The sequence below is a fragment of the Oryctolagus cuniculus genome, chromosome 17 (assembly GCF_964237555.1).
Source record: "Oryctolagus cuniculus chromosome 17, mOryCun1.1, whole genome shotgun sequence".
Lineage (NCBI taxonomy): Eukaryota > Metazoa > Chordata > Mammalia > Lagomorpha > Leporidae > Oryctolagus > Oryctolagus cuniculus.
Genome location: NC_091448.1, coordinates 63,652,142 through 63,677,551, shown reverse-complemented (window position 1 = coordinate 63,677,551; position 25,410 = coordinate 63,652,142). Strand labels below are relative to the sequence as shown.

Sequence of the window (25,410 nt, the reverse complement as noted above, 5' to 3'; positions counted from 1 at the left end):
GGGGCACAGCGCGCACGCGCGGGGCAGGGGCGGGGGGGCGCCCACTCGCTGCGCACCGAGCGCTCCGGCCGCCCCCGCCCCCCTGAACCTGCGAGCAGGGCCTCCCGGTGCCGAGCTCGGACCCCTACTCTACTTTCCCTCCACCTGCTCCGGAGAGTCGGGGAGGGCGGGAGCAAGCTCACGCGGCGCTTCCGCCCATTGGCGAGCAGAGAAAACACGTGGCGGGGAGCGCGAGGGCTCTTCTGGGAATTGTAGTCTTATTCCGGAGGCGCGGCGCGGAGGAGGGGCGGGGCGAGGAGCGTTTGTGATGCAGGTTCTCCGGCGGGGGCGGGGGCGGTGTGCGCAGGAGGCGCGCGGCGGCTACGGTGCGCCGTAGGGCTCATGCGGAAGATGGCGGCGTCCAGAGGCGGCTGAGGGGATCCGGGGAGGCGTGAGAGGTTTCCGTACAGCCGGACAGCGCGGCTTGGTCTCGCGCCCCGCGTGCTCCCGAGTCCCTTGGGGCGCGATGTGGAGGAGCTGCCTCCGGCTGCGGGACCGGGGGCGCCGCCTCCTGACTCGGCCCGTGGGGCCGGGGCCAGCCCTGGGGTCCCCGGCCCGGGCCTACGCGCCGCCGACAGGTGAGGGGCCACGTCGGGCTGGGGTGGGCTGAGAGCGAGCTTTCGGGCGTGCAGGGCCGGGCGGCGGGACCGGGCTCGCATGGTTAATGGGAGCACGAGGCGTCTGCTAAGGGAAGCGAGGGTCAGCCGAGGTTTCGAACGCGGCAGGTTGGGGCCGCGGGTCAGGACTTGGCCAAGGTCAAGGCTGCAGCTTCCTGGCCGTGTCTAGCCGTCTGTCCTGAACAAGTGGGCGACCCCTCTGCCTCCCAACTCGAGGAGGCCTGTGGGAGGCGGTGACGCTGGTTCCCCGCAGGAGCGGGGTTTGGGGGTGGGGCGGGGGGACGTCGGGAGTGGCGGTCTCTTTCCGCTGTTTTCCTGGGCCGGGGGCGCAGAGGGGTGTGTGTGTGTAGCCGGGTGACCAAGCTGAGCCTCTAACCCGCCGCGCCGATCCGAAGCCAGGAGCCAGGAGCTTCTTCCAGGTCTCCCACGCGGGTACAGGAACTTGGGCCATCCTCCGCTGCTTTCCCAGGCCGCAGCAGAGAGCTGGATCAGAAGTGGAGCAGCCGGGACTCGAACCGGCGCCCATATGGGATGCCAGCACTGCAGGCGGCGGCTTTACCTACTACACCACAGCGCCACCTCCTGGTTGTACAAATGAGATGTGCGGCCCCCCCCCCCCCCCCCCCCCCCCCCCCCCGTCAGGGCCCGCAGGTGTGCCAGGAAGAGCCATTAGCAGAATAGGACAAAGGACGGGCGTCCCCAGTGGGGCCCAGCACCAGCAAAGGGCGCAGAAGGAAAGGGTTGAAATGGAGGCCGCTCACTTGGCCTTGGACCCGCCGGCTTCCTCTGTTGGAGTGCGGATCCCCCGGATGTCCCGGGTGCGTGGTCGGCAGTCAGATGCAGAGAAAACACAGGTGGATGAGGGAACGCAGCAAGGGGCGAGGAGACGCGGAGACCAGGCCCCCGCGTGCACGCGCGCGTGTGTGTGTGTGTGCGTGCGTATGTGTGTGGGTGCGTGCGTGCGCTCATGTGTGTGCGTGCATGTGCGCACGTGCGTGTCTGCGTTCTAGAAGGCTCCTCCAGTTCTCAGCTTCGGCGTGGGGGAAGTCGCGCCAGGCCGGTTGTTCTCGGGGGAGACTGCAGTGTGGCCCTGAGGTCATCAGAGGCCGGGGCAGGGGGGTTAGGAGAGGGTCTCTGAGGCGCTGGGAGACTTGATGTGACAGCCTGGCTCCGTGCTGCCCCGCGTGGGAGGTGTCCTGGCTGCGTGGGCATGCCCAGTGGGGCCTTGTCTGTCGCCTGGGCCACACTGCTGCTCCAAGTGTGTACCGGCACCCCCTACCCCAGCCCCGGCAGCCTCCTAGGGTGTGTTGTGAAATCCAGGCAGGGTTTGTTATGCGTAGACCAGGAAGCTAGCCTGCTACTTGTTTTCTTTTTTTTTTTGGAGCAAATGACAAATAAAGTTTTATTGGCACAGAGACAGTGCTCTTTCATTTACCCGTCATTTCCAGGTGCTTTCACCGAACGGGAAGTTGGGAGTTCCCAGCAGAGACCGCGTGGCCTGCAAGGCCTGGAACGTGTGCCTTGTGGTTCTTGTTTTATTTATTCATTTTTATTTGAAAGGCAGAGTTACGGGGGTGGGGGGAGAGGGAAAGAGACAGAGAGAGAGCGCGCATGAGCACTTGGGCCATCTTCCACTGCTTTCCCAGGCCACAGCAGGGAGCTGGATCAGAAATGGGGCAGCTGGGACTCGAACCGGCGCCCATCTGGGATGCCCGAGTCACAGGCGGCAGCTTAACCCGCCATACGCCACAGCACCAGCCCTGCCTTGTGGTCTTGACAGGAAGTTTGTCAGCCCCAGGCCTGCATGTCAGAGCTGTCTGGAAAATAGCGTGTTCGTACATTGGCCTGGGGCAAAAAAAAAAAAAGAGTTGAGCACTTCATCGAGAGCTGATTCGCTTACGCTGCAGGTCATTCTCTTTCGGTCAGATTCAGGGGGTGTTAGTACATTCCGATCGCGCACTCTGCATCACGCTCAATTTTGGAGCATTTCTGTCACCCCCAGAAGGAACTCTTACCCTGTAGTTATCATCTCCCCTTACCCTGTCCACTCTGCAGCCACGGGCAACCGCTACTGCCCTGTCTCCATTTCTAGATTTCTCTGCGTTGGACATTTCAGGTAAAGAGAGTGTAGTCTTTTAAAACCTATTTAGGGGGCCGGTGCTGTGGCGTAGCGAGTAAGCTGACGCCTGCAGTGCTGGCATCCCATATGGGCGCTGGTTCGAGTCCCGGCTGCTCCTCTTCCCATAAAACTTTGTGCTGTGACCTGGGAAAGCAGTGGAAGATGGCCCAAGTCCTTGGGCACCTGCACCTGCATGGGAGACCTGGAAGAAGCTCCTGGCTCCTGGCTTTGGATCGGCACAGTTCCAGCCGTTGCAGCCATCTGGGATAGTGAATCAGTGAATGGAAGACCTCTCTCTCTCTCTCTGCCTCTCCTGTCTCTCTGTAACTCTGACTTTCAAATGAATAAATAATTTTTTTTAAAAATCTATTTGTAAAACCTTTTTAGCTGATATATAAAAATTGTACACTCTGACGGGGTCCCACGTGATGTGTCAGTGCATCGCACACGCTGTGAGAACTCAAATCAGTTACCATGGGAGTCCCGGGGCTGGCAAGGTTTCAGCCCACAGGCCGTGTAAGGAACACAGAACCATGTGGTCTCAGCAGGGCTGGACAGAAATTCAGTAAACCTGCAGCAGGCTGAGTTTCTTTCTTTCTTTTTTTTTTTAAAGATGTATTTATTTATTTGAATGTCACAGTTACACAGAGAGAGAAGCAGAGGCAGAGAGAGAGAGGGCAGGTCTTCCATTCTCTGGTTCACTCTCCAATTGGCCACAGTGGCTGAGCTGAGCCGATTTGAAGCCAGGAGTCAGGAGCTTCCTCCAGGTCTGCCACGCGGGTGCTTGGGCCATCTTCTACTGCTTTCCCAGGCCACAGCAGAGAGCTGGATGGGAAGTGGAGCAGCAGGACTTGATCTGGTGCCCATATGGGATGCCGGCGCTGCAGGCAGCGGCCTCACCCACTCTGCCATTGCGCCGGCCACCTGTGGTGGTTCTAGCTGTAGTTTCTGGAGAAGCCTTTGTGTTGCCTTGCACCGCGACTGCGCAGATTCCCACCCGCAGCCTCCGAGGGTGCCCTCCCTCACCTCCTCGCCGGTGTGCGTTATCTCCTGCACCTGACAAGGGAGACGCTCTCTCCCCGGGCTGGCTCTGCGCTCCCGTGACGATTCACCGTGCTGAGCCTTTGCTCGGGTCCCTTTGGGCGTCTGTGTGTCCTCCTTCGAGGGGTGTCTGTGTACAGCTCTTGCTCTCTCTCTGGCTCCTTTGGGTGCTGTTTTTGGGCTGAAGTTGCTTCTCTGTGCCCCCTCGTCAGGGGCAGAGTTTGGGAATATTTTCTCCTGTTCTGTGGGTTGTGCCTTCGCTCTGTTGATTGACTGTTGCACTGCTGTAAGAGGGTTTTTAGTTTGATGGGACCCCACTTGTCTGTTTTTTGCCTTCGTCTTTAAGGTCGTATCAAGTATTCGTACTTTTGGTTCTTTAAAGATTGATTGATTGATTTGAAAGGCAGAGTTACAGAGGGAGAGAGAGAAGAGAGAGGTCTTCCACCCACTGGTTCACTCCCTAGATGACTGCAATGGCTGAAGCTGTGCTGATCTGGAACCAGGAGCTTCCTCCAGGTCTCCCACATGGGTGCAGGGGCCCAAGTCCTTGGGCCATCTTCTACTGCCTTCCCAGGTCATAGCAGAGAGCTGGATCGGAAGAGGAGCAGCCGGGACTAGAACCAGTTCCCATGTGGGATGTTAGCACTGCAGGTGGCATTTTAATCTGCTACGCCTCCATTACTTTTTGTCACTTGATGTTCCACTGTGTACATGGACTGTATTTCATTTTATCCGTTCATTCACTGATAAGGCATTTGGATTGGTTCTACTTTTTGCCTATTATGAATAATTTTGCTGTTGACATTTGTGTACACTTTTCAAAAAATTGTATTTTCATTCTGTCTGAAAGGCAGAGACAGACAGAGGTCTCCCACTCACCAAAGGCCCACAACGGCCAGGGCTGAGCCCAGGAGCCCAGGGACTCCACCCCAGTCTCCCCACAGGAGTGACAAGGAAGCAAACTCCTGAGCCATGAGCCTCCGCCTCCAGCACACTGGCGGGAAGCTGGATTGGAAGCAGAGTAGCTGGGGCTCGAATGGGCAGCTCTGATCCAGGGTGTGGGTGTGCCAGCAGCCATCTACGCTGCCGTGCCAGGCACCCGCCCTGTGCGTGCAGGTTTTCTGTGGGCCCTGGAACTGCCGGGTCAGATGGTGACATTAACTTTCTCCCGACGGGGGCTGCGCTGGGTCACAGGCCCCGGCAGCAATGCGTGGGGATTGATTGCTCCACATCCTTGCCAACAGTTACTGCTATTTTTAAAATGTTTATTCGGGGCTGGTGATGTGGTGCCGTAGGTTAATCCTCCACCTGCCGCACCACCATCCTATATGGGTGCCGGTTCTAGTCCCAGCTGCTCCTCTTCCCATCCAGCTCTCTGCTATGACCTGGGAAAGCAGTAGAGGATGGCCTAAGGGCTTGGGCCCCTGCACCCACATGGGAGACCCGGAGGAAGCTCCTGGCTCCTGGCTTTGGATGGGTGCAGCTCCGGCTGTTGTAGCCATTTGTGGAGTGAACCAGCGGATGGAAGACCTCTCTCTCCCTCTGCCTCTCTGCAACCCTGCCTTTCAAATAAATAAAAATCTTTAAAAAGCAGAAAGCCCAGAGCCGGTGGTGGGAACGCAGTTGCGTGAGCCATCACCCCTGCTTCCCGGGGTCTGCACTAAGCTGGAGTCGGGAACGAATCAGGTGTCAAATCGGGGCACTCTGACGGGGGACGTGGTGTCTCAGCCTCTACACTAAACAGCTGCCCAGGTCTTTTTGACAACAGCTATGGGACAGGGTGTGAGGCGGGATCTCCACCTGTGGTCTTGGTTTGCATCTCCCTACTTGTGAATGACCTCACGTGTGTTTGCACGTGCTTCTCGGCCACGTGTATATTTTCTTTGAGAAAAATGTCTATTTTAAAATCCCTCTTCCATTTTTTAATTGGGTTGTCTTTCTATTGTGGATTTGTTAAGGGTTCTTTATGTTATCTCGCCTGGAGATTTTGCTACCTAGAAATACAGCTGCCCCTAGGGGTGCAGACAACAGAGGCGGCCACCAGATGGCACTGTTTTAAAGGATAAAGGCGCTGGGGCTGCGCTGAGACCGGCACTTCCTCTTCCTGGTGCACTGTGGGAGTTGTAGTTCCTGAGACTTTGGGCCGGTCCAAACAGAAGGCCAGCCTGGACACTGGCGGCTGCTAGGTTTCCAGGCCATTAGCAGGAAGCTGCTTAGTTGGTTGGGGACACGGCGTCCCCGTCCTTACTCTACGGGAAAGCAGAGAGACAGAGACCCCCAGTCTGCACTGCCTGCAGCATGCATGGCCGTGCCGGGCTGAAGCCAGCAGCCTGGGACGCAGGCCGGGTCTCCCCCGTGGGTGCAGGGACCCAGCCGCTTGGGCCATCGCCTCCTGCCTCCCAGGCTGCACTGAGGCAGGGAGCCGGGACTCGTGACCCAGGCACCCTGACGTGGATGCCGCCGTCCTGTGTGACGTTCAAGTGCCCACCAAACACCCACCCCGGCTTCCTGTCTTTAACAGGAGTGACACCAGTGTGGCGTGGAAACATGGGAACCCTGTGTCTGGCGAGAAACCCACGCCCTCTGCCCATCGTCCTGGGCCCAGGATGCACACGGCAGGGCCTTTGAATCTTCAGAGTCTTTGGATGAGTGAAGTGTTTAACTTAACATTGTCCTTTTTAAAGCTTGAGAGCAAACTAAGGGATCTCCTTTTCCTCCACACACTGCATTGCCATTTTCTGTAAAGATTTATTTATTTATTTGAAAGACAGAGTTACAGAGAAGGAGAGACAAAAAGACAGACATCTTCCATCCGCTGGTTCACTCCCCAGAGGGCCACAAGGGCCAATGCGGGGCCAGACTGAAGCCAGGAGCCAGGAGCTTCTTCCAGGTCTCCCACGCAGGTGCAGGGGTCCATCTTGGGCCATCTTCCACTGCTTTCCCAGGCCATAGCAGAGAGCTGGACCAGAAGTGGAGCAGCCGGGACTCGAACCGGTGCGCATATGGGATGCCAGCACTGCAGGCAGTGGCTTTACCCGCTACGCCACAGCGCCAGGCCCAGGCCTTAGGTTTTAATCCTTGCAGGGTAAAGGAGTATGTGTTTACAGCATCGTCAAAGATATTATTCAAGTTGTTTTCAAAAGAAAATGCTGAACACTGATTTTTTTTCTTCCCCTTCTTAAAGCAAAGGTTTGGAGTTCCTGCTGAATAGATGCGCAAGCCGGTTAATTAGATTAATTAATTGGGGAGAGGGGGTGGGAGGCGCCCCTGGGAGCTCTACCTCCTGCCCACACACCACACACGCGTGCACACACACACGTGCACTGCACACGGACACACTGGCTTCTCCTGAGAGGCCCAGAGTCTTGCCCGAATGGGTCTATGACTTTCACCCAGTCTGGGATGTGTGCGGGGCGTGGGCGGCCGTGGGGGTGGCCCAAAATCCATCCGCGCTAGCGAGCCGTCTGCACACACAGGGCAGGGGCCCCTAGAGCCGCGGTGGTGTGGTTTCAACTGCCTTAATGAAGCAATCGTCTCTTACAGAGAGGAAGAGGTTTTACCAGAACGTGAGCATCAGCCAGGGCGAAGGTGAGTGTCTGAGCTCTGTGCGTGGACGGCCGGCAACGCGGGCTCCTTTGCTTGCTTGCTTGCTTGCTTGTTTTATTTTTTTCTTCATCCGCTGCCACTTCAGTGGCGGGATTGTCCTTTGCGCTTTCTTCCCTACGCGTTTCCGTAAAGGGACTCCGGCCAAATACAGGCTCAGCCCCCGCTGCCCCGTGACGACCCCTGAGAGGCCTTCATTTGCTGTCCCGAGGTGGCTTTGAGATAAACCTGGACCACAGGAAGCTGAAGACGCCCCAGGCCAAGTTCTTCACTGTGCCCAGCGAGGCCCTGGCCATTGCCGTGGCCACCGAGTGGGAGTCCCAGCAGGACACCATCAAGTCCTACACCATGCACCTGGTAACAAGCCCGGGGCTCCCTTCCACGTCCTGGCAGGGCCCGGGGGTGGGGGTGGGTAGGGCTCTGGCCTGCCCGGGACAGCTGCACGTCTCGCCAGGCTCTCTCCCCAGCGGCCTAGCCACCGGCAGTCCCTTGCGTGGCCCCTCGCATGGCCAGCTCTGGTCTGAGGACATTCGGACATTCGTCACCTCTGCCGGCTGCCCGGCCCTCTTCTCTGTCACGGCGGCTCATCCTGCGTCCGGGTTGTCGCTGTTGCTTTTTTTTTTTTTTTTTTTTTTTTTTTTTTTTTTTTTTTTTTGGCGTCTGCACAGGTCCTGTCTGTCTCCCCTGCTGCCTGCTGAGCGACAGAAGGGCAGGGGCCACGTCCCTTGCACTCTTAACCAGCGACAGCCAGCCCCTGGCGGGAAGCCTCATTGGCACTCAGTAAATCCTGGCTAAAGGCAGCAGGGGCAGGAAGGCTCCCATAGTGTCAGCCCCGCCCGTGCCCGCCGAGGGGGCTGCTTGAGGCCCCCAGGTCCAGCCCGCAGCTGCCTGACGGTGACCCTGGGCAAGGGGCTCCCTGACGGTGACCCTGGGGAAGGGGCTGCCGCTTTCTCGGCCCTGGGCCCCCTGCCTCTAAAAGGTGGGTGAAGAGTGCCCACCTCAGGGAGCCGTGGTCAGCGCAGGGGGCGCCCCGCCTGAGGATGATGGCTCCCACCCTGGCCCACCAACCCGGAGGGCGTCCTGTTGAGGGGCCAGCCTGCTCCTTGGCCAGCAGATGAGCTGGGGGCGACCAGGGCCGCAGACAGAGCACTGAGCAACCTCTTACTGTCCAGGCAGATCTGCAGAACCAGTGTGGATGCGGCCTGGATGTCAGCGTCCCCGCTGCCTGTGTGCTAAGGGCGCCCGCTGGAAAAGCCGTTCTGTCAGATCTGTGTCCCGTTCCTGCCTACGGGTCTTATTCACTGTGTCTGACCGCCCCGGGCCTCAGTCTCTTACATCTGTGAAATGGGTATGATAATTGTACCTACTCCAGAGCTTTGTCATGGGGATTAAATTAGATAGGTACTTTGTTTGTTTTTAAATTTTTATTTATTTTAAAAGTCAGAGCTACAGAGAGAGGGACAGACACAGAGAGCAGTCTTTCATCTGGGGGTGAACTAGCGGGTGGAGGATCTCTCCCGCTGTCACTTCTCTCGTTCTGTAAATGAATGAATCCCGAGACCTCGGGGAGGCCCACCGCGCTGCTGCGAGCATCCCACAGCTGCCCCGGCACACGGGAGCACAGTCCCCACCGCTCCAGGGCTCCCCGCCCTGCTGCCCTGCACCCGGCTTTCGGCCGAGCCCAGCCGGTGCTGATGGCCGCCCCCTCCCCTCACCCACCTCTCCCCGCAGACCACCCTGTGCAACACGTCCTTGGACAACCCGACCCAGCGGAGCAAGGACCAGCTGATCCGAGCGGCCATCAAGTTTCTGGACACTGACACCATCTGGTAAGTGACGCCCTGGCGTGAGCAGGTCCCGGGGGCCCTGGTGGGTGGGGAGGGGCCCGCTGTTCTGCACACGCACGGCCTCTCTCCTCCTCTCCCTTGTGCGAGACCATGGCTTTCCACGGCGCCCACCTGGGTTGGCGGTCTGGGGACACCCCTGCAGCCCGGCTCCCCCTTAGCCAGCTGGGTCTCCGTGTCTCTCGGTCAGCACGAGGGCCACAGCCTGGCCTTGAGGACCGTGTGTCCACACCGAGAGGGGGGTGGGCTCCTGAGAAGGCAACGAGCCATTCGTGTGCGTCTCTGGGAAGGCGGCAGCGACCGGGCCGGGGCTCAGCCTGCGTGCTGTGGCTCTCGCCCCAGAGGGTCCGGTTTCTGTAGATGGGTGGGGTGGGGTGTGTGGCCTGGGAACATGCATTTCTCACGGGCTCCCAGGTGCTCCCGCTGCCGCTGGCCCCAGGACTGCCACTTTAGGGGAGAGCCTTGCAGGGCTGGGGGCGGGGCCAGGGCAGAGCAGCCTGTGCCCTCCCCCTTTGTGGTTTCCTTTGCGGTCACCGAATGAAAGAATTGTACTTTTCCATTAATGAAGGTGGTTTTTGCCATGAATTAGCTACAAGGTGGAAGAGCCCGAGACCTTGGTGGAGCTCCAAAAGAATGAATGGGATCCAGTTATAGAGTGGGCTGAGAACAGGTAAGAGGTGGCACAGACCGGCCGGCCCGGGCAGGCCGTGGAGGCATGGCTGGTACCACACCGCCAGCGCCCCGAGCGTTCGGAGCTCAGGGCGCCCTTGGGACCCGGCTCCCCTCGGGCGTTCTGAGACCGCGCGCCTTGCAGAACAGCGGTCCCTTGGGAGACACGTTCAGCGAGCCCGCAGCAGGCGCAGGGCCAGTCCGGTGCCCTCCGGGAGCGCCAGGATCCAGGCAGGATCCGCCTAGGTCCGGGGCAGGGCAGGGCAGCGGTGCCGGTCTGCGCGCCAGCTCCGCGACCGTGAGCGGGAGCCATGTGCCTCTGGGCCGCTGAGTCCGTCCAGCTTCAGTTCCCTCGTCTGCGAGTGGGGCCGGTGGTGTGGGGAGGACCCCAGGAGTGGGTGCGTTCAGTGCCGAGCCCACACTTAATGCGCAGATTTGGGGGACACTTTTCATTCTTCTCTTCATCGCCACGACTGCAGTGTCAGGCAGAGTGGTGGAACAGCGCGTAGGACACACGCGCATGGAGAGGGTTGGGCGCTGCTCATGCGTCACAGGTCACGTCCGTGCGTGCAGGGTTTAAGGAGTTGCTGATACCCAGCGTCTTCCTTAATGGGAAGAGCTTTTTTTTTTTTTCTTTTAAAGATTTATTTATTTGAAAGGTGGAGTTAAGAGGCAGAGAGAGAGAGAGAGAGGTCTTCCATCTTCTGGTTCACTCTACAAATGGCCATGATGGCTAGAGCTGTGCCGATCTGAAGCCCGGAGCCAGGAGCTTCTTCTGGGTCTCCCATGTGGGTGCAGAGGCCCAAGCGCTTGGGCCATCTTCTACTGCTTTCCCAGGCCATAGCAGAGAGCTGGATCAGAGGTGGAGCAGCCGGGACTCGAACTGGTGCCCACATGGGATGCCAGCACTGCAAGCGGCAGCTTTACCCACTATGCCACGGCTCTGGCCACCCTAAAAGGCTTTTTTTTTTTTTTTTTTTTTTGACAGGCAGAGTGGATAGTGAGAGAGAGAGAGACAGAGAGAAAGGTCTTCCTTTGCCGTTGGTTCACCTTCCAACGGCCGCTGCGGCAGGTGCACTGCACTGATCCGAAGGCAGGAGCCAGGTGCTTCTCCTGGTCTCCCATGGGGTGCAGGGCCCAAGCACTTGGGCCATCCTCCACTGCACTCCCTGGCCACAGCAGAGAGCTGGCCTGGAAGAGGGGCAACCGGGACAGAATCTGGCACCCCGACCGGGACTAGAACCCGGTGTGCCGGCGCCGCCAGGTGGAGGATTAGCCTAGTGAGCCGCGGTGCCGGCCACCCTAAAAGGCTTTTAAAATATTTGAAAAACAAGTATCCCATGCTGTATTTAAAAAAAATTAATTTGATGTATTTTTAAAAATTATTTATTTGAAATGTAGCAAGACAAGATAAAAAGGGTCTCACTGCTGGTTCACTCCCCAAATGCCTGCAACAGCCAAGGCTGAGCCAGGCCAGAGTCAGGAGACAGAAACTCCACACAGGTCTCGGACAGGCTTTAAGCCTTCTCCTTGCAGGTACGGCGTGGAGATCGGCTCCTCCACCAGTATCATGGGACCCAGCATCCCCGCCAGGACTCACGAGGTGCTGGCCAACCACCTGGCGTCCTACAACATGTGGGCCCTCCAAGGTGTGCCCGGAGAACGCGTGCGCAGCTTCCTGTGGGCGGGTGACACACACTCGGCACCCCGAGTGAGGGGTGGGGCCCGGGCGGGGGGAATGTCTGGGAGCTGGCCGTCCTAGCAAGAAAGCGGTGCTTGGCTCTCCAGCCGATGTCTGCAGTTACAAGCCCTTTGGGAACCCGCTGCGGGGCTGTGGGGCGGGGCTGCTCTAGTTGGCCAGGCTGGGTGGAGGAGGATGCCAGGGAAGAGGGCGCGGACCCCAAGGGTGCAGCACACTCTCCCCCTCCCTTTCCCTGCTCGGGGGTGCAGGGGCTGCCTGAGGGCGTGGGCCTGACTCCGCTCGCGGCCCCGCAGGGATCGAGTTCGTGGTGACCCAGCTCAAGTCCATGGTGCTGACCTTGGGCCTGACCGACCTGCACCTGACGGTGGAGCAGGCCGTGCTGCTGTCGCGCCTGGAGGAGGAGTACCAGGTGAGGGGCCGCGGCCCGGTGGGGAGGGGCACCGCACGTTCACCTAACCCTGGCCTGTGTTGCCGTCGAGTAAGTCCAGCCACCAGAATAAGGCCAGTCAGAGGCACTGGCAGGCACAGGAAGTGCCCCCACCTCCTCTTGTGCACAGCCCGGCCAGCTGGGGGCTGTGCGGGTGCCCATTCTACACAGGGGGCCTCTGAGTCACAAGGCTGTCCCTCTGGGACCTGTGGGAGCGGGTTGGAGGGCTGCTGGCTGCCTGTGGGTGATCACCACGCCATCCAGGCCTGACTCAGCCCCTGCTTTGGCCAAGCCTGCCCACCCCGAGTCTCTTCCCGGCAGGGGCTGCTGCGTTCGCGGGCTCGGGGTTGCCGTCTTGCAGCCGTGCCTCCAACCTCGGCTGCCCTGAGGACTAGACAGAGAAATGCCTTCCTGTACCGTGTACCCCTCCCCGGGCCGCTCAGGAGAGCCTCGGGGACAGGCACTGCCTGCGCCTGGCGGAGCATGCTGGGTACTCTGGATGCCAGGACCCACCGCATAGGAATGGGGAGGGGAGTGGCTGGGGGAGCCAGCTCGTGTGGTGTGGCAGAGTCCAGGTCCCTGGGCGAGCGGGGGCAGCAGCCGGGCCCTGGCCGGGGATGAGCCCGCAGGCCAGTTTGGAGTCAGAGATGTTCAGACGGCCACGTCGTGTGTCCGAGGAGCGCTCAGTCACAGCCCACTCCACGCCGGGGTCCTGGGAGCAGGGGCTGCAGGCGGGCTGGGTGCCCTCCCAGGAGATCCATGGGTGGTGTGGGTGCCCAGCCGTGGGCAGCCACCGCCGGCCTGGGCCTACACGCAGTTCCTAGACCACACAGGGAGGGTCGCCTGCTCCAGCCATCCACAGGAGTGGGTGACGGGGGGTCCTCCCCCAGCGCCCCTCAGCCACGCCGGTCTCCCACGTGATGGACCCAGCCAGGCGCCCGTCAGCGGCTGCTCTCCTCCTCCTCAGATCCAGAAGTGGGGCAACGTGGAGTGGGCCCACGACTACGAGCTGCAGGAGCTGCGGGCCCGCACGGCCGCCGGCACCCTCTACATCCACCTCTGCTCCCAGAGCTCCACGGTCAACCACAAACTCCTGCAGGAGTGAGGCCGGGCGTCCGGGGGCGGGGGGGCAGGACAGAGGCTGCACGGCCACAGCCCCCACCCCCCATCCCAGCCTGCACATCCTCCCCGAGTCACCCCAGGACTGCAGCCAACTCGGGGTGCCGCGGGCTGGCCAGCGGCGACGGAGGGGTGGGGCCGAGAGACCAGGCGAGAGACTTCCCCTCGACCCTAACTTTATTAAAATAGCCCTTTGCACTGGCAGTGTGTGGTGCCCCCAGGTCTCTGCTCCCGCCGCGGCTCGGGGTCCCGAGGTGGAGCAACGGGGGAGCTGCAGGCTGCACGTGTGTCCCTGCCTGTGGAAGGGCGCCCCCTCGGGCCAAGCTGCTCGCTTCTTACTGTTCTGGAGAGCGACCCCTCGCTCTGGAAACAGCCCAGCGGGCCGGCACAGTCGCCGGGCGTGGGTGTGTCCGCTCAGCCTCCCCACGGGAGCCCGGAAGCCTCCGTGGCCCCAGGAACAGGCAGTGGGGCGAGCCCAGGCTTCCTCCGGCTGAATGGCCTCCCAGCTGCTCATCCCTGCTTCCCACGCGCTGTCTCCCGGGACCCCAGGACACCCCTGGGGGGAAGGCACTGTCCCGTGTTGTAAAATAGGCCACTCTGCCCACCCCAGCTCAGAGAGCAGCATGGTCGGCGGCACCCGCTCCTGCAGGGGTGAACAGGAGCCACAGCGCCCAGCTGGGCGGCTTGGCCCCGGCACCCAACACTGGGGGCAGCTGCAGCGTCTCCTGCAGGCCTGGCTCCGCAGCACCCACGGGCCTCGGGCTCGGCCCCCCGACCTGCAGCCCGCACTGGCGGTGCCCGGGTCCCAGGGGCAGCCGACGCAGGCCCCAGCCTCTTCCTCCCGTTCATACACGAACGTGGACTCGGGTTTGAAAGCACAGGGGAAGGGCGGCTCGGCCGTTTATTTCTCTCCGTCTCTGGATGTTTTCCCACGAGCAGGGGAAAGACAGGTGCGAGGGGGCTGAGACCCCCTCCCCCCCAGCCCCGTGGCCGTCCTGGGACAGCCGGGGACGCATGCGCGCTGCCGCCGGCTGGGGCTGCCGCAGCCGCTAGTCCATGTCGGGGCTCTCCAGGCTCTCCAGCTCTCTCTGCGCGTGGTCGATGTATTGATTGATCTCCCGCACCCGCTTGCGGTTCCGCGTGATCTCATCCCTGTGAATCTGAGGAGTGAAACCGAACCCCAGCGCCCTCCGTCAGACCCCTGTTAGCCGCAGCCCTCGCAGCGGTGGGGGTGCGGTGGGGGTGGGAGGGGTCCAGCGCTGGCCCCGCGCGAGCTCACCTTGTCCACCAGCTGCGTGCACCAGGAGTTGATCCTGGTCACCAGCTCGTCCTCTCGGTTGTCAATCTTCAGCAGGTGAATGTCGTGCGAGGCCCCGACGGCGTTAACGATCGTGTCCTTGTCCACGAACAGCTGGGGGGGGCGGAGGGGGGGTCAGCACGCTGCTCCGAGCCCACCGAAGGGTCCCCCACCCCCGCCCCGGGTGCACACGTGCCAGCCCTGCCTTGGCTGCCCTGGGCACCAGCAGGTGGTACCCCGCACCCTCCCTGGCTACCAGGGCAACCTCGCTGAGCACGCCTGTTCCCACAATGCTCCCCTCCCTCGGGCACCGACAAGGCTCACCTGCCCCAAACCTGTCAGCCAGGTGGAGACCGCTGGTGGCCGGCGGAGGACAGCGGGAGCCCAAAGCCGCGGGTGCTTGCCCGCAGTTGTCAGGCTACACTGCCTCTCACATCCACAGCAACACACTTGGGAGTCCAGGAGGGGTCTCCTCTTGCCTGCCCTTGCTCCTGACCTTGGTTTTGCCTTACGAAAAGCTGCCAAGGGGCTGGCATTTGGTGTCGCAGAGAAGACACTGCTAGGGATGCCTGCATCCCGGATCCTCCATGCCGGGCAGCGCTCCTGACCCCAGCTTCCTGCTGAGGCAGACCCTGGGAGGCAGCAGTGACGGCTCCAGTCGTCGGGTGCCCGCCACCCATGGGGTAGACCTGGACTGAGTTCCTCCCGGCCACCAGCCTCGGCCTGGCCTGGCCTGGGCTGTTGTTGGGGTATAAACCAGCAAATAGGAAATCTCCGTTTCCCTGCCCGGCAAGTCAATAAAAACTTAAGACACAGCACGTTATGCCTCTGCACCTCATGTCGGGGTGCTGGTGTCAGTCCCAGGAACCCAGATTCCAATGCAGCTCCGTGCTGATGTGCCGAGGAAGGTAGTGGAGGTTGGCCCAAGTGCTTGGGCCCCTGCCACCCACGGGGGAGACCCAGAGGGCACTCTGGGCTTCATCTTGGCCCAGCTGCACCTTTTTTTTTAATTTATTTATTTGAAAGAGTTACACAGAGAGAGGAGAGGGAGAGAGAGGTCTTCCATTCACTGGTTCACCCTCCAAATGGCTGCAACAGCCAGAGCTGCACTGATTGGAAACCTGGAGCCAGGAGCTTCTTCCACGTCTCCCACATGGGTGCAGGGGCCCAAGGACTTGGGCCATCTTCTACTGCTTTCCCAGTCCATAGCAGAGAGCTGGATCAGAAGTGGAGCAACCGGGTCTCGAACCGGCACCCATATGGGATGCTGGCACTGCAGGTGGTGGCTTTACCTGCTACACCACAGCGCCAGCCCCTGAGATGTCACTCTTTCTGCAAAAAATACTCTGGCCAGACAGGTCAGATGCATTTGCGAAAACCGGCACAGCCCGGGCTGCTCCTGAAGATTCCCCAGGCCCAGGGGGTTCTGGGTCTCGGCAGAGTCTGGTGGGACAGAAACCGTTTTCACCTTGTCTGTCTCGTCTCCCTGACTGGTCTGGCCACGGCTCCTTCTCAGAGTGCATGCTAACTTCTGGGGTGCTGGTTTTCTGCACCATGCCACATCGGGGGGACCAGGGGTTGGGGGGCCAGGTCAGCTGCCGTGGGGCATGGGGCATCTGGACCCGGATAGCATAGTCGTGGAGAGAAATGAGAGGAAGTGACCAGGTTCCTTCTCTGTATGTCAGAAAGCCATGCCAGGTGGCAACAAGGGTTCAATGACAATCGGCCGGTGCCGTGGCTCACTTGGCTAATCCTCCGCCTGTGGCGCCGGCACCCCGGGTTCTAGTCCCGGTTGCCCCTCTTCCAGTCCAGCTCTCTGCTGTGGCCCAGGAAGGCAGTGGAGGATGGCCCAAGTGCTTGGGCCCTGCACCCGCATGGGAGATCAGGAGGAAGCACCTGGCTCCTGGCTTCGGATTGGCGCAGTGCGGCTGTAGTGAACCAACAGAAGGAAGACCTTTCTCTCTGTCTCTCACTGTCTATAACTCTCTCTCTGTCTCTCTCTCTCTCACTGTCTAACTCTGCGTGGCCAAAAAAAAAAAAAAAAAAAAGACATACAATCTCAGGGCAGGCGTCTGGCGCAGCAGTTACGTCATCGCTTGGGATGCCCATGTTTCCATACTGGAGCGCCTGGTTCAAGTCCTGCCTACCCTGCCTCCCATCCAGCTCCCGGCTGCTGCCCGTGCGTCCTGGGAGGACAGAGGTGGCTCAGGGACCCGGGTCCCTGCCACCCACGTGGGAGACCCCGATCAAATCCTGGGCTCACGGCTTTGGCCTGGCCCAGCCCCAGTCGTGGGTCTTCGCGGGGAGTGCTCCAGTATACTGATCATCCCACCATTTCCCTCTCTTGCTCTCTCTCTGTCTCTGCCTTTCACATGAAAATGAAAAAAGAACAAGTGTGCCATCTGCCCACCAAGAGCCTCAGGCAAGGGCTCAGAAGTGGGCGTCCTGGTTATTCTAGAAATAGCCGCCAGCGCGTCGATCCGTCCTCCCGGCTCCTCCTTCACCCTGGGAAGTGGGTTGTCGTGGCTGCCCTCTGAAGCCAGGTGGAGCGATGGGTCTCCCCCGGAGCCCGAGCGCAGAGAGGGGCTCTGGAGAGGCCGTGCGCCCGGCCGGCAGCCTGCTTGGATACCATGGCCTGCGTGCCGTTTGTAAGGGGCCAACGAAGGCAGCCTGGACCAAGGCGGTTAGGTAGGAATGGGAGCTGTCAGTTCTGGTCTCCAGGGTACCTGGAGGGGGCGGCTACTTCTGTTCTCTCCTGGACTGTGCTGTGCTTGGGATCGGGCTGGCCTCTGCTGCTCATACCGGAATTATCTTTTTTTTTTTTTTAAACATCTATTTGAAAGGCAGAGTTACGGGGGGCGGGGGATGGTTTTCCATCTGCTGGTTCATGTCCCAAATGGCTGCAATGGCCAGAGCTGGGCCAGTCCGAAGCCAGGAGCCAGGGTCACCCATGTGGGTGGTAGGGGCCTAAGCACTCGGGCCATCCTCTGCTCCTTTCCCAGGTGTATTAGCAGAGAACTGGACTGTAAATGGAGCAGCTGGGACTCGAACCGGCACCCCTATGGGATGCCAGTGTCGCAGGTGGAGGCTTAGCCCATTACACCATAGTGCCAGCCCCCTTTGTGGGCCAGCCCTTCCCCACCCCTGCAAGACAGCCTGCGTTGTTAGGGAGGGCCTGGCTCCTCCCGCCAAAACCTGCTTGCTTTGTCCGACGTGAGGTAGAGCAGCAGCAGGCCCCGCCGGGGCTCTGAGCCTGTCCTGGTATCCTGTGCCCTGGGAGCCCGGACACGCCCCTCCTCTGCCCCACCCCCCGGTCTCCAGTATGCCCCCGTACCCACAGCAGCCCAGGAGTAGTTCTTACGGAGAGACTGTTCCAGACTCCCCTGCAGCTGCTGCAGAGCTCCGGGGCGAGGCAGGGGCCACTGCTGCGCCACCCCCCGTCTGTCTGGGTCTCACGGCTGTGCAGATACATGTCTTCCCAAGCCACTGCTCAGGGGCGCTTCTGAGAGCTGGTACCCCACCCCCACCCCGGAGAGCCCCTGTGGTGCCGGCAATCAATCAGGTCATCCTATCCATCTCCCACCCCAGGGCGCCCAGGACCCCACAAGTCCTCACCCCCACCCACAAAGGAGCCGCTCAGCCTGATGGGGCAGGGACTTGTGCCAGGGGAGGGAGGCAGCCTCCTGGGCCCGGCTGGGGCTCCTCAGGCCTGCAGTCACTTGGGCCCTCCCTGGCCGCCAGCTCCAGGCGAGTCTAGCCCTAGGAACACAAATCCCTTCTTGAGAGATGGCCTCATCCATGGGACTCCACCGGGTGGCGCTCATCACCACGTAAGAGGAGCTCAATTTTTGCACAGTGGACATTGTTGCAAAATCTTGGGGTCGGGCTGGAGCTGTGGCATAGTGGGTAAAGCCGCCCCCTGCAGTGTCCACATCCCATATGGGCGCCAGTTTGAGTCCTGGCTGCTCCACTTCTGATCCAGCTCTCTGCTGTGGCCTGGGAAAGCAGTGGAAGATGGCCAAGTGCTTGGGCCCCTGCACCTGCATGGGAGACCTGGAAGAAGCTCCTGGCTCCTGGCTTCAGATCAGCGCAGCTCCAGCAGTTGTGGCCAATTGGGGAGTGAACCAGCGGATAGAAGACCTCTCTCTCTCTCTCTCTCTCTCTCTCTCTCTCTCTCTCTCTCCCTCTCCTTCTCTAACTCTGACTTTCAAAAACAAAACAAAACAAAAAAGTGCAGTTTCACTTGAGGTCAAGTGGCCTGTGGGCTCAAGTCCAGCGCCTGGACGCCTCCCCCCCAACTGGAGTCCACAGTGAGGGTCCCCGTGGTGGCTCTACAGTGACAACAGCCCAGGCTCTGCTTAAGTCACCCTAGAGCCTGGTCCTTGAAAGCTCTGGCACCTCGGCCAGTACGCCCGACCTCTGCCAGCCCCAGGTGCACCTGCTGTCCCTCATCTGTAAACAAGGGTGATAGACAGGTTGGGTATGCCCCATGCAAAAGTGCCCGGGGCCGGAAGTGCTTCCAGTTTTGAAGCCTTTTTTTGAGATTCTTGAAATATCATTTGCATAGACTTTACCAGTTTGAACATCCCCAGTATGTGTATGTGTGTGTGTGGGGGGGGGGGATTCGTAAATCCAAAATGCTCCCAAAAGTGACAGTTTTCAAGGTGCCTACCGAAGCACCTCTGTGGGTGCAGTGAGTGACACGGATCATGGGGCCCTCGGGGGGGGGGGGCTCTGCACTGCCGGCTGCCTCGGTCAGCAGGTGCCGCCCCAGGGTTCCCAGGCCTCACGAGCCGGCGGTAGATGGGTGGGAGGAGGGGCTGGCCACCGGAAGCACCAGCCCGGCCTGGTTCTCAGCCCTCGGCCTCCGGGACCCATGTTTCTGGCAGTGTTGCGGCCGTGGGAGCGAGCACCTGTCTGTCCTGTACCCACTGGGTGTCACAGAGCTGCGGCAGGGCGGGGCGGTCGGCATTGCTGTGTGGACGATTCCAGAGCGGGCTCTCTCTGGGGCAGCCTTGCCTCCCGGCTCCAGGAAGGTGGCACTCTCCTCTGCTGGCCCACAGCAGTCGGCTGGGGTTAACACTGTGGCGTAGCAGGCAAAGCCGCTGCCTGCAGTGCCAGTATAACCTGTGGGCGCTGGTCCAAGTCCCGGCTGCTCCACTTCTGATCCAGCTGCCTGCTAAGGCCTGGGAAAAGCATCAGCAGATGGCCCAAGTGCTGGGGCCCCTGCACCCACGTGGGAGACCTGGATGGAGTTCCAGGCTCCTGGCCCAGCCCTGGCCATCGCGACCACTTGGAGAGTGAACCAGTGGATAGACGATCTTACTCTCTGTGTAACTCTGACTTTCAAATCAAGAAATAAATCTTAAAAACACCGCCATCAACAACACACAGCACCATTCAGCTGTGGTTCGTGGCTGAGAGAGGCAAAGCCGGGGACAGAGAAGCCCTGTCCCCCATGCTGTCGGGCGTCTGTCTGTCTGTCTGGGACCGTGGGACAGAGGCTGTGTCTGCAGGAATCAGCCGAGCACGTGATGAGGAGGGCGTGGTGCATGCACCTGCACCATCCGGGGACGCCTCCCAGCTTCCATGCTGTGCCCCATGCCCTGCTGCCCGCACAGAGAGACAGACAGAGGGAGACCCACCTACACCAGACAGCGAGGGATGGCAATGCGAGACAGGGACCCCGAGGGTGTCTCCTCCAAGGAGTGGACGCTGGAGCTGGGGTCTCAGGGGCACAGAGACCAGAGGAAGAGCACACCGGAGAGCTGGACTCTCAGCTGTCCAGGAGACGGGACTGGCTCAGGCCGGGGCACTGGGCACCGGGCATGAGAAGGGCGAGGGGCAGTTGCTGACACAGGGCAGGCCCGGTCATCGGCGTATGGTGGGCTGCAGGAAGAGCTTGATCTAGGAGCCACAGGAAGCCATTAGCAGGCAACAGTGTCACAGGCTGGAGGGCAGCCGGAGAGGGTTGTTCTGGGGCTGAACGCACAGGGTGGCGGTGGCCGGGCTCGGCATGACCGGCGGGGCGGGGGAGAGAAGCTGAGAATGTGGAATGCCAACAGCAGGCATGCCGGGACACCTTCCAGGCCCCGGGCCCTTCCCGTCAAAGCCTGGGCTTTGTCCCAAACACACACACAGGCCATGGCTGTGGCCGCGGCTGGGCCCGCCCGTGCACAGGCCCTGGACAAGGAGCGGGGAGCCTGGGCTGCCTCTCGCTTCCTGCCCACGTCCATCCCTGGACCGGGCCGGTGGGAAGCGGGAGAGCGTCCCGTTGCATTAGGAACCGTGCTGCTAAAAGTAAGACAACCTGCACGCGGGGGCCACCTCAGATGCGACACATTTGTAGTGGTGTCTTGTAGAAAGTTCCAGAAGCCCCGGCCTGCTGGAAAACTGACGCCACCCCCTCCTCGCGCCCTCCTTGGCTGACGGCGCCCCCACCGGGCACCTGCTGCGGGCTTCCTGTCTTGGGGGGGGCCCTCCCCCGCGGCCGCACTCACCGCTCGCACGTCGTCGGGCAGGTCCTCGTCCGGCTCGCCCTTGACCATCTTCTCCAGGGTGTTGATGGAGATCTCCAGCAGCTTCTCATGGTGGTGGTTCTCCAGGTCCCGACACTGCGCCATCGTCCCGCCGGGAGTCAAGCAAAGGTCCCAGGACAGCTGGCCGGGGCTGCCCTGTGCCCCTGGGGTGGCGGCCGGGGCGGGGGTAGGGGCTCTAGCAGGTGCATGGCAGGCCGAGTGGCTCAGCCAGGGCCAGGCTGCCAGGGCCAAAGGTGGCTTCATCGCCTTCACTGCCAGCCGGGTAGGAGGAACTTAGGGGGCTGGGTGGGAGGTGCATAAGACACTGGGTAGGAGGAGCTTAGGGGGCTGAGTGGGAGGTGCCTAGGACACTGGGTAGGAGGAGCTTAGGGGGCTGAGTGGGAGGTGCCTAGGGGACTGAGTGGGAGGAGCTTAGGGCACTGAGTGGAAGGTCTCTAAGACACTGGGTGGGAGGTACCTAGGGCACTGGGTGGGATGTCACTAAGACACTGGGTGGGAGGTACCTAGGGAACTGAGTGGGAGGAGCTTAGGGCACTGAGTGGGAGGTGCCTAAGATACTGATTGGGAGGAGCTTAGGGCACTGGGTGGGAGGGGTGAGGGCATGACCCTGCAGATGCTGCCGGCAAGGGGTCCTTGCTGGGTTTGCTTCACCCTTCCTGGCCCTCACTCCCCCTGGAGGCCAGGGCAGCCCTCCCTACCCTGGGCCGCAGCAGCTAGGATATAGGCTTTGCACGTTCTCAATGAAGAGCCCCACCAGGTCGACAATGTTCCTCTCAAACATGCTTATGGTCTCCTGGAAATGAGAACGCACAGTCACCGTGCGTCTTCAGACGCCAGCACCACGGCATAAACACCCTGGGGACTGAGCAGCCGCCTGCCCGCTCACACACCAGCCACCGTGCCCTCTCAGGCCCGACTCACTCGCCGCCAGCACCCTCCGAAGTGTCATGTCGGTGCCCTGTGCGGGGCCCACCTGTCACAGCCTGACTCCTCTCAACCCCCCCCCCCACACACACACACTCAACAGACAAACGCTGGAGGCAGCCACTGTGTGTGACTCTGGGAAAGTCACCTGACCTCCCCGAGCCTCGACTTCCTCATCTGTGAAATGGGTTTCCCACAGAATGCTTTGCAGGCTGCTGAGCAGAGTGCCCCCCCCCCCCGCCACGAGCGCTGGCTGTTACCCCAGAACTCTCCCCATCAGTGTTGCTTCCTGCGCTTAGAAGGGCACAGAGGCCTACGTGGGGACTTCTGCTGGCTCCCTCTGGAGCACGGACAAAACCGCCTGATCCGCGGTGGGCCGCAGCTGGTGCAGGTGCACAGGGGAGGGGGGAGGGGGCCGAGCGCGGGTCTGCAGGCCCAGCCGCTTCCTGGTAACACAAATAGGGCAGTGCCTGGGCTCCGGGGGACACGTGGATGTTGGAACGTGGTCTCCCTGCCTGGACTGCGTGGGAGAGCCGCGGCCCAGCCCTCCCCAGGGCCGCCAGCCGGCCAGCGCTCAGCTGCCTTTGCAAGTCCCCAGCGGGGGGGGGGGGGGGGCGAGCCAGCCTCTGCCTGGGACGGGAAGGGGGGAATCCATCCCCCAGCGGCGGAGGAATCACTTGAGTATCGATTCGGCGCTACCTCTTGGCCCAGCCGTGGCAGCCCCTAATGAGGTTCCAGTCATTGTCACATCCCTTCCCACTCCGGGCCCGCGCTCCTCCTCCCGGGGAACACGCGAGGCTCGCCCGGCTGCTCCAGCAGCCATCCGGTATCATTTCTACCGCGTGCTGAGCGGCAGGTGCTTCGGTCTGGCCCCCAAGCTGCGTGCGCGCGCGTGAGAGTGGGGGTGGGGTGGCCCGCCTGGTCTCGTGGGCACCCGGCCCCGCTCCTGAGGTCGCATCAGAAACCCTTCCCCACGGAGGAGGCTCGGGGCTCTCCCAGGATGTGGGGGAGAAGGTGATGTGGGAAGGGGCTCACTCTTCAGTTCCCCTGCAAGGACCCCTTCCCGTCTGAGTTTTTTAAATGGACGAAAAGCAGACGCCGGGCTGGCAGGCGCCGAGTGTGCAACAGGGGCGCGCGCCCAGGGTGGGTGGGTGGTCTGCGGGTCACAGGTGCGCGCGCAGCTGGGGGACCAGGTGGCACCTGCGCCCGCCCATCCCCCCCGGCCCGCCTCACCTGCAGCTGCTCCACCAGCTGCATCTCCAGGGTCATGAGCGCGTTGAACAGCTCGGTGATGTCCTGGTCGCACCCCGCGATCCTCTCCGCGGTGGGCAGCTCTGATGCCTCGCGGATGTTGCTTAGGCTCTGCGGGACAAAGCCAGGGCCTGAGCCAGCCGCAGCGGGAGAGCTGAGGTTCCCCCCCCACCCCGGCAGGTGCCAGCCCTGCGAGCTTGCAGAAGCCACCGGCCCTCTCCTGCCTCAGTTTCCCTGTCTGTAAAAGGGGAATGCTAGCCGGCGCCGCGGCTCACTAGGCTAATCCTCCGCCTAGCGGCGCCGGCACACCGGGTTCTAGTCCCGGTCGGGGCGCCGGATTCTGTCCCGGTTGCCCCTCTTCCAGGCCAGCTCTCTGCTGTGGCCAGGGAGTGCAGTGGAGGATGGCCCAAGTGCTTGGGCCCTGCACCCCATGGGAGACCAGGAAAAGCACCTGGCTCCTGGCTCCTGCCATCGGATTGGCGCGGTGCGCCGGCCGCAGCGCGCTGGCCGCGGCGGCCATTGGAGGGTGAACCAACGGCAAAGGAAGACCTTTCTCTCTCTCTCTCTCTCTCACTGTCCACTCTGCCTGTCAAAAAAAAAAAAAAAAAAGGGGAAATGCTGAAGCACAGGCTCACGGGCACCAACCGGGGCTCGCCGCTGCTCGCGTGGGTTTCTGTCCCTGCGAGCAGGGCCAGGTGGAAGGTGCCGGGGCTCGGGGGGCTTCTGAGCGCAACCCCCTACGCCACACCACTTTGCCATGTGGATCGCTTTTGAGCCGAAGACGCTTGAAGACCGCAGCTGCAAGAAGTCATCTGTCTCCTCCGCTTTTTTACCTTGAAAGAGCAGGTGAGACGTGCCCTTTCCTGTGCCCCCCCCCCCCCGCCATGAAGAAGCCATTGCTGTCCCCAGCAACCAGAGCTTGGAGGCGGGGGGCCAAGGGACCACTGCGCACGTGAGCCTTCTCTGTCCGTTGGTCCTGCGCCGCCGTGCCCGGCCCTGGTCTAACCACACTGTTTTGGTCGTTTTCACTGTTTTGGTCATTTTCACAGGGTGCGGCTCTTTGTCCAATTTTGTGCTAAGATTCCAGCCCCAGCTGTGTCTTTGGGTCTTCTCGTTACTCTGGTGCGTAATATAGAGATCACTAAATAAAATGTACATGTGCACATCATGGAATAAAATGTGTATGCTTTTCCCCTCTTCATCTGTCTCGTGCAGGTTGCCATTTTTTTTTTTTTTTGGACAGGCAGAGTTAGACAGTGAGAGAGAGAGACAGAGAGAGAGGTCTTCCTTCTGCTGGTTCACCCCCCAAATGGCCGCCATGGCCAGTGCTGCGCCGACCAGAAGCCAGGAGCCAGGTGCTTCTCCTGGTCTCCCATGGGGTGCAGGGCCCAAGCACTTGGGCCATCCTCCACTGCACTCCCTGGCCACAGCAGAGAGCTGGCCTGGAAGAGGAGCAACCGGGACAGAATCTGGCACCCCGACTGGGACTAGAACCCGGTGTGCCGGCGCCGCAGGTGGAGGATTAGCCTAGTGAGCCGCGGCGCCAGCCAGATTGCATTTTTTAAAAAAATGTATTTGCTTTTATTTACTTGAGGGAGACACACACAGAGAGAGACAGAGAGAGAGAGAGAGAGAGAGAGAGAGGGAATCTTCCATCCACTGGTGCACTCCCTAAATGCCCCCAACAGCCCTGGCTGGACCAGGCTGATGGCACGAGCCTGCAATGCCATCCAGGTCTCCCACACGGGTGACGGGGACGCCGGCACTTGAGCCATCAGCTGCTGCTGACTCCCAAGGTGAGCACAAGCAGGAACTGGACTGGAAGTGAAGTAGCTGGGACTCGAACCAGGTACCCTGATACGTGATAGCCTGACTCCAGCGGTGACTTAACCTGCTACTAACATGACACCTGGTCCTCAAGGTATTTCATTCTTGGTCCTGGTCAGAGACCCCTCCCCCCAAAGAGGGCAGACAAGCAATTTTGTCTGTCCTGTAATATCGGAGTCAGGTGGAGCCGAGCCCACGATGTGCAGTGTAAGCTTGGCACGGCCGCTTAGCGTCTCCCAGGCTTCCTGCGCTCACAGGGTCCTGGGGACCATGGGCCTTGTGCGGGAGGCCTGGCACACACCGTGGGCTCCAGGGGCTCCTATAGCAGGCACAGGTCAGGAGAGGTGCTGGACAGGGAAGAGGCAGCCGCACCCACAGGGAACCCCAGGGGG

At 61.1% G+C, this 25,410-nt stretch overlaps 3 protein-coding genes across 11 annotated transcripts in view; 1 reads left to right on the top strand and 2 right to left on the bottom strand.

Annotated features, from left to right (window-relative positions):
* The window catches only part of LOC138846270 (zinc finger protein 585A-like), a 216,848-nt gene that overhangs the window by 139,017 nt on the left and 52,421 nt on the right, over positions 1-25,410 (bottom strand).
* On the top strand, positions 287-19,862 carry LOC108175430 (ATP synthase mitochondrial F1 complex assembly factor 2). Of its 9 annotated transcripts, none has more exons than XM_070061644.1 (9): positions 523-617; positions 7,360-7,404; positions 7,555-7,776; positions 8,592-8,767; positions 9,151-9,248; positions 9,853-9,933; positions 11,469-11,581; positions 11,928-12,043; positions 12,952-19,862. In XM_070061644.1, the coding sequence occupies exons 4-9, from the start codon at positions 8,615-8,617 to the stop codon at positions 13,672-13,674; spliced, it is 1,284 nt and encodes a 427-aa protein (XP_069917745.1). In that variant the 5' UTR covers positions 523-617; positions 7,360-7,404; positions 7,555-7,776; positions 8,592-8,614; the 3' UTR covers positions 13,675-19,862. The 9 variants fall into 9 exon arrangements, with proteins under 9 accessions (XP_069917744.1, XP_069917746.1, XP_069917750.1 ...); XM_070061650.1 differs by having other exon boundaries at positions 13,029-13,384; XM_070061643.1 differs by lacking the exon at positions 8,592-8,767 and having other exon boundaries at positions 287-617; positions 7,631-7,776.
* The window catches only part of LOC127486089 (dynein regulatory complex subunit 3), a 76,440-nt gene continuing 65,078 nt past the window's right edge, over positions 14,049-25,410 (bottom strand). The window contains exons 13-17 of the mRNA XM_070061605.1: positions 23,174-23,302; positions 21,739-21,809; positions 20,978-21,101; positions 14,460-14,591; positions 14,049-14,340 (exon numbers count right to left, since the gene is read on the bottom strand). Of these exons, the coding sequence (XP_069917706.1) occupies positions 14,230-14,340; positions 14,460-14,591; positions 20,978-21,101; positions 21,739-21,809; positions 23,174-23,302 (567 nt within the window). The 3' untranslated portion in view covers positions 14,049-14,229. The remainder of the gene's footprint in view (positions 14,341-14,459; positions 14,592-20,977; positions 21,102-21,738; positions 21,810-23,173; positions 23,303-25,410) is intronic.